Here is a 17,497-nt window from a genome sequence, read left to right as displayed (position 1 = left end):
TCCGCTTCACCGGCAAAAATAACAGCCATAAATCAGAGGCCACGTAAGTTGTAAATCACTTCATATCCAGATGTTATTTCATAAGAGAATTACTTAAAAAAATTACTTTCACTGATCTCATGCTCTTCTTCCAGGAATTAGGAGCAAAGGGGGATTTTAATCCAAGTCAGGCCAGTATTACACTAAGTCCCTGTGTCACTGTGGTGACTTCAGATGGCAGGAATGGTGCAGAATGAGGTTTACTCCAATAATAGTGACTTTGACAAGAGTCATGCAGCAGCAGTATATTCTCATGTGGAACAGAAGGCAACCTCAGAAACACCTTTAATTAGCCATTAACCCTGTCTATTACATCATTAAAATTACAGATCCCAGTTATTACTATATATATATACTGTGTCTGGTAATATTTAAAAACTCTAGCACACTGAGGGTTCTCATTTCCACACAGTAGAACTACCAAACTTGAAGTGAGCCCCAGCTCACTATGTTTTTATAAAAGACAGACCGTTCTTCCATAAACTGCTCACAGTCAATCAGTCTGTCTGTCTCAGTTTGCAGGTCTTGACAATATTTTCACATTCCATTGTGGTGAATCATTTTAGTCTTTCTCAAGCCCAGACTGTTTATCTGCAGTCTTATGGCAGCAATTTCCCTTATTTACAAAATGCAAATCCCATTTAACTGTATGTATCCACTTCTCTAAGGTTGAAAATTCCCACATCAGCCGAATACTGTATTCAAATCTGCAGAATGACATCCTTTCCTCTTTTATTTCAAACTTTATTAGGGCAATTTTACACAAAATCACAGCATCGGTATAAAAACGTTTTGTTTTGTTTCACAGTGTTTCACAGAAAGACTTTGAAAAATGCAAAGCGGGGAAAATACTGTAACATTCAACAATCCAAACATCTTTTACAAAATGTTCTAAAACTTAGTCACTTTTGTTCCACAGGTTGCAACATCATAGCATGTGAGGGTCCACGTGGGACTTGTGCTCATCTGTTTATACAGATTCTGCACCCACAACATATGGGTTCACTCCCTCTGTGTGTGTGCTTGTGTGTGCGTGTGTGTGTGTGTATGAGTCACCAACTGCACGATGAAAGAATAAAGTATTACAGACTGAGGACTGAGTATTGCCTCACTCTGCCTCAACAGGCTGGAGGAGTTTTTCCGAGAAGATCCCGGAGTGATTTTGTAGATCCCTGTGCTGGTTCCAGCTCTCCTCCCTGATCCCCTTCACCAGGCCGTCCTGTTGCGGGACACAGACATAGAAAACATGCGATAGATTTCAAGGAAACAAATCCACCCTCTGATCAGATACTTTGTGAATGAGTGTTGCGATTTGCTTTTGGAATGATTTCTTGCTTTCTTGGGGACGAACAATGAAATTTGGGGTTGTTTTCAAAAAACGTCTTTTCTTGCTATTAGGAATCTCAATGTGACTAGAAGTTTCCACATGAGAGCCATTCACGAAGCCGCTGAGAGACTGAGAGAACTCCTAAGCTAAGAGAAGGGACAGGGTTGATCGAGTGCACGTGTTAGCAAATAAAATAAATAATTAAAAAAGTAGACAGATAAAATTATAAATCAAATGGATAATTAAATCAATCCCAAAATTAAAATAAATAAATTTATTTGTAAAACGAATTAATTACCATAAAATGTATAGAATCACAACTAAAAGAAATCTAATTGAAGTTTAAATAATTTAAATTACACATTTAATAATATAAAAATAGAATATAAAAAAGCCATTAATTGAATTTAATTTGTTAAAAATAATGTTCATATAGTAAAACAAAATAAATCAGACTGTTTTGTGATTGAAAACTTTAGCCTTTGATGGGTAAAGTCTCCTTTTAAACACACTGACAGGTATCTCTCCATGTCCATAAAAATTAGCTTAATTCATGCATTTATGCTGGTGATTATTTAGTGTACACTTATTCAACTGAAACAAATGTGAATCTAAAAGGTGCATTTTTGATTTGATGATAAATTCTCAGACAATTCACCATCGGCCAACGGCATGTCGCCAGCATATTAAAAAAAAAAGCAGTTGACAGTTGTGCAAACTGTCATCTGCGATGCTGCTGAATTATTTTGATTTGTGGGCGAGTGGATGGGATCCTTATTTCGTGGACTGTTTCGCCTCAGGCTCAGGAGGTTCTGTGAAGACGGTGCCTGATGTTTAGCTGATATATTAAATTTTAGACATTTTAGACATTTCAAACATTTCCTGCTGTCAATCCTCATTTTATCTGCAGTGGAAATATCTCAATGTGATACTACCTTGGATAGTTATCCACAGGAAACATTCAAAATCATCTCTCAAAAAAAAAAAGAACCCAGGCATGTGATGAAAAGTAGATCACCAGTAGGACACATATATGCCTCAAACAAAAAGAACAAATACCACATACTTGCCTTAACAACATCATAAGGTTCAGAAAATGGTCAAATTTCTACAAAAGTGAGTAGATTTTCCAAGAAACATGTAATCTTTTATGTCTAAGGTGCCACAGAAAGTAAACTTTGCTTAGTAGAATATTACAAACCTCTTGAGAGTCAGTGAGCACCAGGATGACGTCTCCCTTTTCAAACTGCAGCATGCCGTCTTCAGACGCTGCATGGCTCTCTAATGCCACCCCCTGGTGTAAAACAGTAATTTAGCTTTAAAAGGGTTTGAAAACAGTTTCCAGGTTTGGGGATATCGAAGATTTGTTCTAACACAATACAATTGAGTTAAATGCATTTTGCTTATAGTTCCTACATGAAACTGCTCACAACACAGTCTGTGGATTATCTTGAGTAACACGGTCATGGTTTCTGGAAAGAGACATTGCTGTTCTCAAATTTCTATTTTATTTTATTCTCTGGAGTTTGAACATGTTAAGCCCTGCTCAGCATTAAGAACTAGAGGCAGGGGGGAACAACCCCAGCCTGGCTATGTCAAAAAGACACTGTCATGTTTTTCCTTGAAAGAAAATGAATGTATTTACCAAAATGTTGCCTTCCTTAAATCAACATTGTGTACCTTGTATAGGAAGCCTGGGGGATTGCAGGAACTGGAGTCCTCTCCTGAGTCAGCTGTCTCCTGCTGGACTGATACATCCTCTGTCTCCTCCTGCTCCTCAGCCGGTGGGATGACGGGTTTATTCGTGGAACGGAAGGACACGCGAGGGGCCGGAACCGGTGGAGGTTTGGGTTTGGCCTCCTCTGATGGCGGCTCGCTCGCAGTCTCCTGCTCTGGACTCTGTGGGGCACTATCTGCAGAATCAGAGGGATTGGACGCTTCCTGACTTGCAGCCTCTGACTTTGGTACTCCCACCCCAGAGTCATCTGACTGGTTCGTAGCAAGTTCAGCTTCTTCCTCCGCCTCTGCCTCTGCCTCTGCCTCTGCCTCTGCCTCTGCCTCTGCCTCTGCCTCTGCCTCTGCCTCTGCCTCCACCTCCTCCAGACTCCCTGTGCTCTGATCGCTGTTCTCATTGTCGCACACTGACTGTCTCCTGGGTGTGTTGGCGCTGCTGGAGCTGAGATCGGAGTCTGATGAGTTGACATCTTTGGATGAGACTGAGTTTTCTTCAGGTAAGCTGATTTCTTCAGACACGCTTTGAGGTCGCTTGACAGGAGAAGAGGGCACGGCGTCTTTTCCATTTTCGGAGGATGAGTGGATGGAGACGTGGTCGGCTGGGAAAGCTGTGTTGCAAGGGATGGGGTTGGAGATAACCAGAGACTTTCTCTTCTTTGACTTGCCTGTTGTGCTATTTAAAGAAAAAGTACATTTGTTATTTTTGGAGATTTTCTAAATCTATTTAACCTGCATTATTAGCACTCCAGCATACTGAACAAAAACAGATGACAGGCAGCATTATGTAGGTGTTTCTTTTACTTAGTAGACGAGACATTGTTGGGAAGAGTGCAAACACAAGTGAGGAAACATGTGCAACATGGTGCCTTACCTGTTCAGACCCTTGATGATGAAAGCTTTTCCCGAGTGTTGAGTCTCCAGTTTCTTCATCACATTGTACAGCTCACGGTTCAACTGCAACACAACGTGCAACATAAACTCACAAACCAACTTGCAACACAAATACCAAACCTACCATACCTAAACATTACTCTAACCTTTAAGAACTGTTTGGTGCATTTTACGCGCTTTATATTCTGCTTTTTTTTTATTTATAATTTTGGCTGTCCTTATGCATATGACATAGATTTTGGCAATGTTGTGTATTTTTTTTTAATCTTGGAATTTCCAGCTCAGTTCCTACAATAAGCCTAAAATACACAGTGTAAACACAATTGTTACATTCATAATGTTGAGTGTAAAAAAAATGTGCCACTGAAACCCATTCAAACTGCACTTTGCACATCCGCACAGCCATCATAGCATCAAAACATGCATTTTGTCATCTCTGGGTGTCATTCTAGGCTTTTGCCTTGGAATTTGTAATTTTTACTATGTTCCACCATATTTGGCATATGGAGAAAATACATACTATTTCCACAAGGTGCACTGTCACTCTGATATTAAAAAATCTACTTTGCATATCGTATATTGAAAATAATTCTTTTTGTTTGTGTGTGTGTGCGCACGCGCGTTTTCATCTAAAAATATAGTAGCATAATGAAAAAAATGTCAAAACCTGTCCGATGCTAGAGCATTTTAATTCTTTACTGACGACACATCTTTTCTCCCTGGCCTTCGTTTAAGATGAAAATGTTTTTATCCCAACAGATTTTACTGTTATTGTTGTTATTGCTGATTGTTTTGATATTGTTTTAGGATGTGTGATGTATTCTCATGTATTTGCCTTTTACCCTGTAAAACACTTTTGTCAACCTGGTTGTTTTTAAACGTGCTATATAAATAAAGTTGACTTGACGAAAATTTTATTAATGTTTATTTTTTTATAGCCTTATTTTGAACAGCACATTGTGTGAGCAGAGTGATACGTGTGTGTGTGTGTGTAATATTAAAGTGGGCCGTAAGAGTTAAGGATGCAGCTCTGTGCAAGGGCCTACTTTGTTATTTTTTTTGTTTTAAACATTTATGTACTTCATATAACTTGTACGCAAGTGTGAAAGTAATAGGATGTGTCATAACTTACCACACTCATTTCCTTATAGAAGACATCTCTCAGGTTTGATATGTTTTGGAACACCGTCACATAGCAACCTATCCGGCTACAAAGGCAAAAACAGCTTCTTTCAGTCCATTGGTCTTCTTCAATACATGACTAAATCGAGTTAAGTTATTTTGTTTAACAAACATTCTGTAAAAATGTCTTCTAATTCCATCTGTACATTTTACAAACATCTCTCTCCCCTCATTTCCTGTCATCACTCCACTGTCTGCTATCTGTTAGAGGCATGAAAGCCTCAGAAAAAAAATAACAAAAATAAAAAGACATGTGGTGTGAAAACCTTTTTTTCTGCATAAATGAAGCATAAATGAAGCTATTTTGTGTGCTTTCATATGTATCCTCATTCAATATCTGAATGCCTACCGAAAAGATTTTAAAAAGGTGAAACCACACATTTCTTAAAATCTCTATATTTTTCTTTTGTTTGTTTTTTTAAAAACCACTTAAATTGTTTAATTGCACATCTGCACACCCTGCTCATATACCGTATATTCAACATAGCCCTGATACGTTGTGTTAGTCTGGAATACCAAACAAGACATGGCAGCTTCTAAGTTATTAACCGTACGCAGAAATGATAACTTTACTCATCATGATCTTGTGTGGTTCCACTGAGTGTGACCTTGGACTGTGTTGATTTCACTCCTACCTCTGATAGAGAACCGGCAGCTCCTCCCTCAGCTCGTTATTTATTTCTTCAAAGACATTCTGGGCTTTGTTGAACTCTTCCTCCGCCTGTTAAAAAGAATTTGAAGTTTAATTTAAAAAAAAAAATTGTACCACACTTTTTTCCATCACCTCTATGCATTTCTGTGGTACGTACAAATTAATTTAAATGCTACCTTTGCTATTTTGGCTTCATCCTTTTTCTTGGCACTCTGTAGAGCTTCCAGGTGGTGACGAGCTGAGTCGTAGTCCACCAGCTTGCGGCCACGTTTAGCTACTCGTTCCTGAAAAAAAAAAAAAGGCAAGAGCTCCTTTGGTGAACATGTCATCCAAAATCTCTGTGTGTGTCATTAAAATCTGACTGGTGGTATCTAAGAACCCCCAGGGGCCATTCTAGTATTTGTGTGCAGTTTTATGCAGGAACTGGTCCCAGGTAAAAAGCCTCAGGGTACCTTGACCTCAGGGAACTGGCTCGTGTAGTTCTCCATGGTGCGGACAATCTGGTCACATAGTTTCTCTTCGTAGTCGTTCCACAGCAAGTCTTCACTCTAAAGAAACGCAGTTGTTATCACATCAGTACAACTGTAACAAGTGCCTCAAGATAATGAAAAAACTGTAACCAAACCACAAATATTATTTCAGCAAATATGCAAATTGGTATATATTGCACAATGTGTAAAGCTTGACAATCTTAAACGAACAATATACAACAAATGATCTATGAAGGAGATGATCGTCCTTATATCAGTAAAACCAACATCAACACTAGTCTAGAGGAGGAATTCCTTAGAAATAAGAAAGCCAATCAAAAATATTCAATACATACTGAAATTAAATTGTACTTTTTTGTAGAAAACAATAATGCCAACATGTTTCAAAGGCTTTGTTAGTTTTTATTCTAAAAAAGGAAGAAAGAACATTTATGGAGAAATATTATGACTATGCTGCAGCTGAGCAGCTTTTTAGGTATCTAGCCAGCTAACTGACTCAGCAGTGCACTTTTACACAGTGAATGTTTGTTTGGTGGCTCATTCAGCAAGCTGAGGATAAAGAGCAAGACATGCTCTAATGTCTGTAAGCTCGATAAGAAGGAGACTTTAGAGCTAATGTGGGTGTTGTCAGAGTCTGGCTTCTGGTGTGTCTGCCATCTGACCCTGCCTATGATAGAAGGCTGACGTTACGGGTTTATGCAAGACTGATTCACTGTGTCAAAACAAGGTCTCCATCCACACTGACAGAAACCAGAATGCATGCATAACAGGGGGCTGCCATCATGACAGATAAAAATATAAATATTGCAAAAAAAAAAATCAATTTTACTTAGACTTTAGTATTTCATGATAGTTTTTCTTTATTGCTCCAATTTTGCAGCATTGGAAGTACAGTATTTTCCATTGGAGATGGAAAAGAAAGGTTAAACAGTTATTGCTATTAAAAAAACTGAATGACAAACATATTGCTGCATCTTAATATAAATGACTCTATTGCATCATTTCATTTTGAACATCGGGATTTATGTTTGTCACCTTTAAACTACAACAACATCTCCCCTAAGTAGGCTATGTCTCCAGCTGGTGTTAGTTTAACTAGCTGGTGGACATTTGTGTAGCACTTAGCAACTAAAGATACAAAAACTATCCTCAGGAATTGGTCGGGACCAAAAAAGAGCGAAAAGGAGGACTTAAATTGGATTTAAATTCGCCAGGTAGCCAGAGACATGATCCTGAGTGAATACTAATGTTGCTGCTGGATATTTAAACAAGTATCTGTTTGCAAAGATGTTAGACATCAAGGTGAATAAGACCATAATATGTGATGTTTGTCATGTTCAACCTGTTAATGAGTTCTGCCCCCCAAAACACACTTGAAGCTACTTAAAACCTAAACATTGCATAAATGCCTCCTTGTGAAATGGGGACCACTTTAGTCTGGATGCATTTATTTCCATGGTAACTCAAAACAAGCTTCTTTAAAGCTATAGTGGGTACATTTTATATAAAAATTAACTTTTTGTCATATTTGCTGAAACTGTCACCCTATGCTGACAGTAGCACATGAGGCTGATAATCTATGGTTAAAAAAATCATATTCCTCTAACTCCTCCTGGTGCTCCTAATGGTATTTGCAAAAATCTACAATGCCTGAACAAAAACAACCAATCAGAGCAAAGATGCCAGCATTGCAGAAACAGTGACTGACACCAAGTGAAAGACTCCTCTAACATTGAACGGTTGATTTCGTTCAGGTACAATAGATTATTGCAAATGCCATAAGGAGCACTAGGAGGAGCCAAATGCAAAATTGGTGATTTTATTACAGATTATCAGTCTTGTGTACTACTGCGTGGACAAGCTACTTCAGCGTCTGCATATATGACAAATATTTATGTTTTTTTTTTTTCATAAAAGTTGCCTACTGTAGCTTTAAACCTGCTTGGTGAGACCAAATTGCTGGAAATAACCTGCTGAAATGGACATGATTCATCACATTACCTTGTGGACCTTTGCTGCCCTTAGGATACTGTACAAGCAAACATCCACAAAAACACAATATGAACATACCTCTGTAATAACAGCGAGATCCTCCACTCCGTTCCACTCTGGTTCGTAGATTTCTCGCAACGTCTGAGACAGCCGCTTAGACGTCTCATGAACAGCTGTGGAAAGAATCAGGGAAAATGAAAGGGGGGGGGGGCTATTTATAACTCCATAAAGATCAACTTATCATTTAGCATCAGCAGCCCAGAGCATTGTGGCTGTATTGTTTTTTTGGGTTTGTGGCGTTGTTGCTACACCCACACCGAGAAGGTCAGAACAACACTGGTTTCCTGAGTGGAGCTCGTGGTGCAGGAGCAATAGCTGACAACATGAGAAACACAGCAGTTTCTTGCGCATGAATCACATATGCAGTGCTGAGTCTGCAATTTTCACTGCAGGATTTTATTTGTTCTTGTACGACATGGCAACGCAGACAGAGTTGCAAAAGTCGACACAGGGGTCCAAGAATGGAAGAAATCCACTTCCCTTTTATGCACCAACTGTCCTCAGCAAAGAGTGGTGTTCTGTTAACACTGTGCTGTGGGTCTGTTTTTGCTGGATGTGCTTTCATAACGTACCTTTCACTGCTGTGTGGTAGGCCTTCACATCTTTAAACAACCTGCTTCCGTCGATCTGTGTGCAGAAATACAAAGAAGTCAAATTCAGTGACGCCCAGTAGCAGTATCTTAATGGCAGATCAGTGCCATTCATGCTACATCATTTCCTCCACTACCTCGAATTATGAAATCACCGTGCTTCTGTTGGACTGCAGGCTGCTTTTACTTGCAGTGTACTTTGTCTACGTCGAGTTGCACATGATTGACAATGCTTGATCGTCTCACCACAACGTCAAGTTTAAAATTAAATAACAATCACAACATTTGATGTGGCGATGGCAGTGGTGAAGTGAAAGCAGCGTGTCTTGTCAGCGTGTAGACTTCCTTCCTGTTGCTCCTTGTCGGTTTCCCTCCAAAATGTTGTTGCATTAAACAGTGAATGAGCTTTAAGCAGTTTAAAAGGTGAATCTGTGTAACGTTTGCCCTGGCCATGAGTTAGGGACTGTACTTTATTTTTCAGAGCAGGGGGGTGGCTAGGGAGCAACTTCATTTTTTCATATCCTGCAGTGTTACAAATATTTGTCCTTGAACCTCCCTGAGTAACTGGGGAACTACATCATATAAAAAAAATAATTATACAATTTAAAATAATTCAAAAAATACATGGATAAATAATAATTTTACCATTTTTGGCTATGATAAATTATGTGATTTGTGGAGATTTTTAAAGAAATTTGCCTTTCGAACCCTCTTGCTGGTTTGGGATTCAGAGGATATGTAAAATAAATACAAAACAATAGAAAAACTTAAAAAAATTATATGAAGTGGCTCCCTCAACGCAACGCCCCCTCCTCTGTCAGAAATAACAAACAGTCCCTTATGGCATGATTATGGCTAAAATATTGTGTTACAGTACCATAAGTAAAAATGAGACCTGCAGTCAGTGCACTAAATTAATATTTTTTCATTACAGAGCTATAACTGTCTCTAGTGAGCTAACATTAGCATATGGTCATACCAGAACAAGAAGGTTAGCAACATAGTCTTTGAGTGTATCACACTGAGTGAGGGGGGATTTTATTGCCTTTAAATTTAACTTTTTGTTTCCAAAAGGAGGATTGTGCCATTTCCTCTTTCCAAACTTACAGTCTCACTTTTCAGTTGTTTCAAAAGACTAAAACTGGCCCTAGTCATTAGTTAATGAGCATCCTTAAAATGGATAATTTCTTGAATCTGCACATTTCTTTCAGTATCAAGAATATGGCTTGTGTACAGATGTCTAGGAGACATAACAAGCAGTTTTTACGCAGGATAGATAAGAAGCATTTCCTGTTGTCAAGGCTGAACTGATTGTGTGAACTTGTGGGTTGGTATCTCAGCGCAACTACATCCAAAGAGAACCCAGTAGTCCCTTTTTTAAGACTGCTTCATTTAGCTAGAGATGTTTGGAACTACAAAAATAGAATAAAGCAAAGCACTTTACATGAACCTTTTTGTGTGTTGCACTAAATAGCAAAGGACTACCTTGGAAAGAGAGCTTCTCATGTGAGAAAGGTTACGTGTTGGTGTACCTGTTGTTTGTTGAGGCTCTGGAAACATAGCTCAAACTGTTCGTCCTTGGTCTCCATGGTTTTGCCCAGTTTTTGAAGAACCTGAGAAAGAGAGTAAGATTCAATATCAGACATAGGTTCCTAGCATTAATGAATAATAGAGCTAGATTAGTTGAAGGGGAACTCCCAACAATTTATTCAGCATCTGTTGACAGGTGTTGGGGAGTATTACTGCATATGTGGAAAAAGTTTTATTCAGGGTGGATACATACTCTTTAACCCACCCCGTGTATAAGACTTTTTTGGCTCCAGAGGGAGATGCAAATGATCTGTTGAACTGCCTCAGGTGATGTCCGTTGGGGCTGAAGACTACAAGTTTGAATTTTTTTTTTAAATCTGGGGGTATTGGGTTATGCTGCATTCCATTCAAATTCTGAGGTCAAAATATTCAGACCTCCAACTAGAAAAAGTACGATAAAACGCCACTCGAAGTCGGAGTTCCAACTTGTGAACTCAGGGCAAATCCATGTACCCCAACTTCAGTGGTCTGACGTCACACAACAATGGCAGCATCCACGGAGGCGCACACTGTAAATGGTAAGAAATCAACTAAAAGGCAACGTAAAGTATATATTTAATTTCTAATATTAGTATTTAATATTAATATATTATTAAAATTCAAAGAGGCGGCCCTGCTTACAATTGTCAATGGCCTGGCCACAGAAACACCAGTTCATCACCGCCTGTCATGCTTTTTCTTTATGTTTGGTGTTGTTCACCAGGAACACTTGGAAGTTATGAATTGGAAGTTTTAACTGGGAATATTCCGACCTCCGACTTTGAATGGAACGCAGAATTTGACAACAGTGAGTTCTGGAGACACTCCTCATCTACTGCAAGTTCGAGGGTTGAGGCTACATTAACCACAACTAGCATAACACACCGCACCCTCTCTGGCTAAGCTGAGTAGTCTAGGTACAGCTACAGCAGCAGATGTGCAACCCGTTCACCAGCTAGGTGTGTTGCCCACAATACTTCCACATCAGTCCTTTATCAGCCCTTTCTCTTCTTGGTTCAGAAGCGAAAGCCCTGAAGAAAATGCTGTTAAAATTACGCTAGCTATGAAGTCTTAGCTTAAAACAGAGGTCGTTCAGGTTAGGGTTATATGACTAAGGTCTCATTTCTTAAAAGGTGAATAGTGCCTTCATGTATAATAAATTACAAAGTGGATTATTTTTAGTTTTGGCCACATATTTTTTCACTACAATATCATGATGTAGCAGGGTTCAAATAATCATTGCGTTGGTGGTTATAATGTGCTGGTGGTGGCTGCATTTTTAAGGGCCATGATGTGTGGGCTTTAAACCATCGATGTAAGAGAACTGGATACTGGATTATTTAATCTTGCAGCTCTTCCAGACTTTCAAAATGTTATTGCACTAAATTGATCAAATCCTGACAGTAGATGAATCATTTTGTGTGGTGTGATGCTCAAAAAAATGCATCAACTGTCTCTTTCCAAATGTATGTCTATGGAAAAAGGTCTTTTTGGTTCCCCATGACATCACGTGACTGACCCAGAAGTTGTAATTTCATGTTTGGACATTGTCTAAAATATACTTCAAAGCCTGGCACTTTTCCTGGAGGCTGGCTCCAAATGGATTGTGGCTACAGCTTTACATGTCTTGACAGCAGTTCATTGGCACTGTGGATAATCTAGAAACCAGATTTTGACGAGGAAGACGAAAGCATGGACTAAAAAAGATTGTATCTCGAGTTCTGCTGTTTAAAAAAACAACAACAAAAAAAAAACCCATCCATTGTGAGTCTTGCAGTGTTCTAGGAGTGCAGTGCTCAACTGGAGGCTTATTCTATAACTGACCATGCTGATATATTGGCCCATATCAGCTCACTGCAGGTATTGTTTAAATGTTGGCCAATAAAAAGTTGCCGTAACAAAATTGGCTTTTAGGATTTTAGGTAATTTAGAAACAGTGTTACTTTTGTCAGTACAAATCGGGGTGTATGAGCCCTGGTAATTTAGCAGTCTTGAACTATTAATATTAAACAAATTAATGGTCCTATGCCTCTCATAAATTAGACACGCATGTCCAACTATTACAGAGTCCTTCACAGTTCGCTGCATGCATATGTTTGAAATGCCACATCACATGACTTTTAACTTAAAATCTGCATCAAAAGGCTCTCATTTTTGTGTCTGTACTTCCATTTTCCATATGAAACCCCCTGACTCCCCAAAGTAGGCTACGATCTTTCAATTTCAGAGTGCATGCAGCTACTGTTTTTAGGTGGAGCAGCAGTGAAATCAAACAAGTCAACCACAAACAAAAGTGCGAGAAAGGCTCAGTGAGCGAGAGGAAGTGCACAGTCAGGAAGTGGCAGCTTTTGTGTCCACACACAGCTGTACAGTACTGAACAACACTATGATGCTTAGACCAGGGAAAGTCTGAGCTGAGTTTTATTAATGTTAACAATCAAAGGGGCAATCATTCAAATGTAGACCAATAAAAACATACAGTGGACAAGGTTTATAGCACATGCTTGACAGTCTTCTACATTGAACCACGTGGTTCAATGTAGAATGTAGAAGACAACTTTTCCTTTTCTTTTATGGTTATTTTAACAGGTTTTTACATATCTTTGTTATGATGACATCCAGAAAATAGGCTCGACATGATTGTGTCCACTCACCTGGAAGCATTTCATTAGGAGTTACAGTTTGATATGGAGTTAGATAACTGAATTATAGATAAGGAGAGAAACAGTTCAACATATTTCAGATGCAATACAGCTATTTTTGCACATCATTACAAGTTAAATAAACTAGTCTCCTGAAAAAGCTGCTTGTCCTTGTTTGGGAACCTTGCTGCAAATCTTACAGAACATCCACCCCCCCACCCCCCAGACTAATACATCAGTTACAAAAGAAACCTTAATGTGAGTAATTCTGAAGAAAAATCTGTTATCAGCAATCATCTGATTACATCCAATGAGTTTATATATCCACGGGGTAAACTTAGATGACAAAAAATGCTTGAATAAGTCAGTCTCATACTTTGTCAAACTAATGTCAGTACTTCAACTCCACAGATCTTAAGTTAAACGGACCCAAAATAAGTTGATTTGTCTGACTCACCTTCTCCTGAGCTCGATTCAAAGACTTCTGGACCCGTTTGGCGAGGAATCCAGCTCCAGCCTGGAGGTTTGGACCCATTTTATTCTCTGCCATGGTTAACTTTTCTCTGTTTGCTCACTCAAAGTAATCCGCCTCCTGTTTGTTCGCTTCCTCTTGAGAAACTACTTCGCTGCGGCTCAAATGCGACTTCAAATTCAAGGCGATGGAGGTGGAGCAACAATAGAGGTCTGAAGACAGACAGGCGGTGTTAAACCCAGCTGGACGTTTAGTTCCTTACATCATCACCACCATCATCAGAGGGAGTCCGCTCCTGTTCAAACCTGCCCGAGGAATTAATGCCTACAGTTTCTGCGTGTCCAGATCCGCTCATCCAACATCGCGCACACTGTTGCAAAACTCTCCACTCCCATCTGCCTTCAAAGGTGGAAGTCATCCAACGACACTCACCTGAAAACGATGTGAGCAGATTACGTCTCTCTGATGATGCGTACCTGATTCAGCAGCGTGACGTCAACAGGGCAGCCGCGGAAAAATGCCGAGGCTTTGCTTCTTTAAAAGCGGTTTCTCTACAAGATCAACCCTTTGAAACCTCGGCAAGGTGTCTTGATTTCTTCCAAAAACGTGGTTAAGAAGGGAATCAATCACAAGAAAGTATTTAAAGGGGAGTAACATCTAAATTAAGAATTCCAACATGTTATTTCCATGGCCTAGGAAAGTCCAAATAGCTTAATATTTGCAACACGATCTAATACTCTCTGAAAGCCTGAATTAAGAGAAATTAATCTCAAACTTGTGATGTCATGGGGTGTCCAAACTTTTTGGAATGGGGGCCAGATTACCCTCAAAGATATAATTGGCTATTGTGATGATGATAAATGTAATAAATATCTAAATCATGTTTTTTTTTTTCTTATTATTTTAATGGAGAAATTCTTTATTCACAAGCAAAAAAAATTTAGGCTCACACCCCTCTTTTAATTTTTTTTTTTTTGACTGATTTTTTTAAAATTAAATTTTAAATATCTTTTTGCCTCATGTATTGATACAATGTTTATTATTTATTATCTACTGTGTAGTATGTCTGTTTTTTTCTTTTAGTGCTCTCATGTATATCTGTGTTGTTGTTAGTCTGGCGATTTTACACATTTTTTTTTTTTTAAATAAAGCCGAAAACAAGTGGGAGCCAGATTAGACAATGTGAAAATATGGGGTGTTAATACTCTTGCATCATGTGGGTTAAAAATCTTAAAAAATGTCAGAAAGAACACTCAACCATATACATAAAAATTGAGTAGGAAAAATGTAACTTTTGATGCAGTCAAAACAGTAGGATCTGTATTTGTTCCAGCCTTAGTAACACACTTGCGATATGTTGTCACATTGGAGTGGGAGAGTCAAGTGGCTGAAGATAGATCACCACACTGCTATCTAGAAGTCAGGGGTTTAAACACAACACATGTAAACTGTTAGTTAAAATTTGATACCGTCTTGATTCTCAAAAACTTGCAGGAAATGTCTCCTATTAGGTTACCATTTGTTTGCTTGTTTATTGTCTGTTAATAAAAATACACTAGTTTTTTCAGGCACAGTTCCTTCTTGGCGCATGTCTATAAACTGTGCGATAGTCCTGCCATGCTGAGGTGATCTGAAAAAAAAAAACAAGCAAAGTGACTGTTGATTAACTTGAAATTTTTGGGGCCATAGTACATTTTGAACTAAAAGCTGTTTAAATGGTGACATGCCAAGCATAGGCTATTAAGTGTAAGGCTACTCCCTATGAATGGAAGACTCATTTTGTGGATCGACAGAATGTTTTGTCTTTTATATCCAAATGAGCTATTTTCTAAGTTTTGATGTTTGATTGATTTTTGTTGTTCTATTCAAAATATTGAAAAATGTCAAATAAATAAATAAATAATAACATAATATACAGTGCAGGGACTTTAACAAGTTTCACAATGTTAAAAGAAACACAAATGTTAATCCACAGAGACACCATAAAGGTGATTACAAACAACAACAATAATACCCAAAAAGTTATGTAGTGTAACTAAACCCCCCACTTTTGGCTGGAGTGCCTCCTCCACTCAAGTGGAAAGTGAAAAAAGTCTTAAAAAATGGGGAAAGGGACTAAGACACGCTCAGTCACCTAATTTTGCTGCCTCTCGATCCACAGCACCTCCCTGCCCCTTGCACACACAACTCGGTTGGTGAGAAGGCGGCGACAGGGGCTCGGTTGGTGATGAAAGCAGGCTCTTGCTACCAGGATCAATCAACAGCAAAATTCAATTGCAATAGCAAGTTTCAGCCTTTGGAGGGCAGTCACCATGCATATTTATAACACAATATATAGAATTTTACTCAAATGTCAAGAGTTGGACATAATTCAATCAACAGCTCTACTAAATACCCATGAATATTGCTTTTCAACTGAAAAAAAGTGGTTTGAGGATTTAGATACAATTTATAAGTATAAAAATGTCAGCATGTGTATAAAAGTCTATATATGCATGTTCGTGTATGTGGTTGTATGTGAATGTGTGTGCGCAGCTCTTTATGAAGTTGGTCTATAGGTTCCATTCTCAGAAATGGCAGTGGTGGGCTACATGTCACTGTGAGTGAAACAAATAAACATTGATACATGCAAAGGAATACATGGAGAGAAGCAGTTACAAAACAACAGCTAAATGGTCTTTTAAGCATCATTTATACTCTTTTATATAGTAACAGTTTTTCACCAGTTGGGAAAAGACATTCCATTATTTGGCAACCCTGGATCTTATTAAAAAGATCTGAAGACTGAGGAGTTATGACGTTTTCAGTTCTGAACAGGAAATGTACCCATAATGAGAACATTCCCCAGGGGGCTCGCTGTCATCTACATTGTCTTTCCGAGTTCATTCTGGATTTTTTTAATCCTAGTTTAGGCCTGAAACTTAAAATTTTAAATAAAAAAAAATAAAAAATCATTTCTTTCTACTGACCTGTTTCTTGTTAGAAAAGAAGAAAAGTACAATAGGCCTACTAACTCACTTACTTGACTATTTGAACATATAATGTTACAGTACTGAGACTGGTTTAAATAGGCAGCAATCTTTATCAATTCAGATCATAATATTTTCCATTACTGTAACATACAGTGCATTTATCTTATAAATGGTCTGAGTCTTCAGGTAATCACCAGTGTCTCTAGATCACATCTATTGGCTCTGTCGCAAAATTGGATCTATGGTAATAAATAATAAAATGCTGACATGATCATGGGAATGACCTCTAATTAGACAAAAACAACTTGTTGGGGAAGGAGGAAACCCAGTAGTAGACTAGAAACTGTATGGGGACACACAGTGCACCTGTTAGTTGTCGTAGACTATTTTTACCGGCAGATGGCGCTACATATCAGCGTATTAGCTCATGGACAAACATTTGTAATGTAATGTAGGAGTAAAAATCTGGAATGCTCAGAGGACCCATCACATTATCAAGTATTAACTCAAACTCAAAGTTGCTATCTGGTGACACAGGCTATGCTCTTTTTCAGGTCACTTTTTTTCTTCATTTAAGATTAGCTGTCTTCCAGGGGCGCCTGTAGGCCCCCTTCTTTCTGTTGTCGTCGCCATAAGTGGTATGTATTCTTTAGTTGGTTTTTTTTTTTACATAAACAGGCTTCTAAATAAATACTGATTTCAGCGAGAATATTTCTAGATTATTTCAGTTCTTGTGCTTTTACGGCATGTAAATAGGCAACCCTATGACGTTTGAGTAGGTGTGAACGTTTTGAAGCACGGCGTTGGCCGTGTGGGTGGAGTTCTTCTTGTTGACAATGATGAGCACGGGGAAATGCGGTGCACACGGTGTCACATATCGAGCG

At 38.6% G+C, this 17,497-nt stretch overlaps 1 protein-coding gene across 3 annotated transcripts; it reads right to left on the bottom strand.

Moving 5' to 3' along the window:
- Positions 1–762: 762 nt before the first annotated feature.
- On the bottom strand, positions 763–14,083 carry bin2b (bridging integrator 2b). 3 transcript variants are annotated; one of them, XM_088083941.1, is made up of 13 exons: positions 13,627–14,083; positions 10,491–10,571; positions 8,941–8,995; positions 8,387–8,481; positions 6,278–6,373; positions 6,002–6,109; positions 5,809–5,894; positions 5,124–5,199; positions 3,972–4,054; positions 3,413–3,773; positions 3,047–3,382; positions 2,568–2,660; positions 763–1,258 (listed from the first exon to the last, which is right to left on the bottom strand). In XM_088083941.1, the coding sequence occupies exons 1-13, from the start codon at positions 13,717–13,719 to the stop codon at positions 1,148–1,150; spliced, it is 1,674 nt and encodes a 557-aa protein (XP_087940067.1). In that variant the 5' UTR covers positions 13,720–14,083; the 3' UTR covers positions 763–1,147. The 3 variants fall into 3 exon arrangements, with proteins under 3 accessions (XP_087940067.1, XP_087940075.1, XP_042355345.2); XM_088083949.1 differs by having other exon boundaries at positions 3,419–3,773; XM_042499411.2 differs by having other exon boundaries at positions 3,047–3,773; positions 13,627–14,082.
- Positions 14,084–17,497: the final 3,414 nt, after the last annotated feature.

The sequence above is a fragment of the Plectropomus leopardus genome, chromosome 2, assembly GCF_026936395.1.
Source record: "Plectropomus leopardus strain MGB_pleo_1.0 chromosome 2, ASM2693639v1, whole genome shotgun sequence".
NCBI classification, from domain to species: Eukaryota; Metazoa; Chordata; class Actinopteri; order Perciformes; family Serranidae; genus Plectropomus; species Plectropomus leopardus.
Note: the sequence above shows the minus strand (reverse complement) of the source record. Positions and strands in the feature narration are given on the sequence as shown.

Coding starts and splice junctions, on each gene's coding strand:
- bin2b (XM_042499411.2), bottom strand. CDS start 13,719: ATGGCAGAGAATAAAATGGGTCCAAACCTCCAGGCTGGAGCTGGATTC. Junction 5,895..6,001: donor ATGAAGCCAAAATAGCAAAG/GTAGCATTTAAA, acceptor TCTTTTTAACAG/GCGGAGGAAGAGTTCAACAA. Junction 5,200..5,808: donor CTGCCGGTTCTCTATCAGAG/GTAGGAGTGAAA, acceptor TTGCCTTTGTAG/CCGGATAGGTTGCTATGTGA.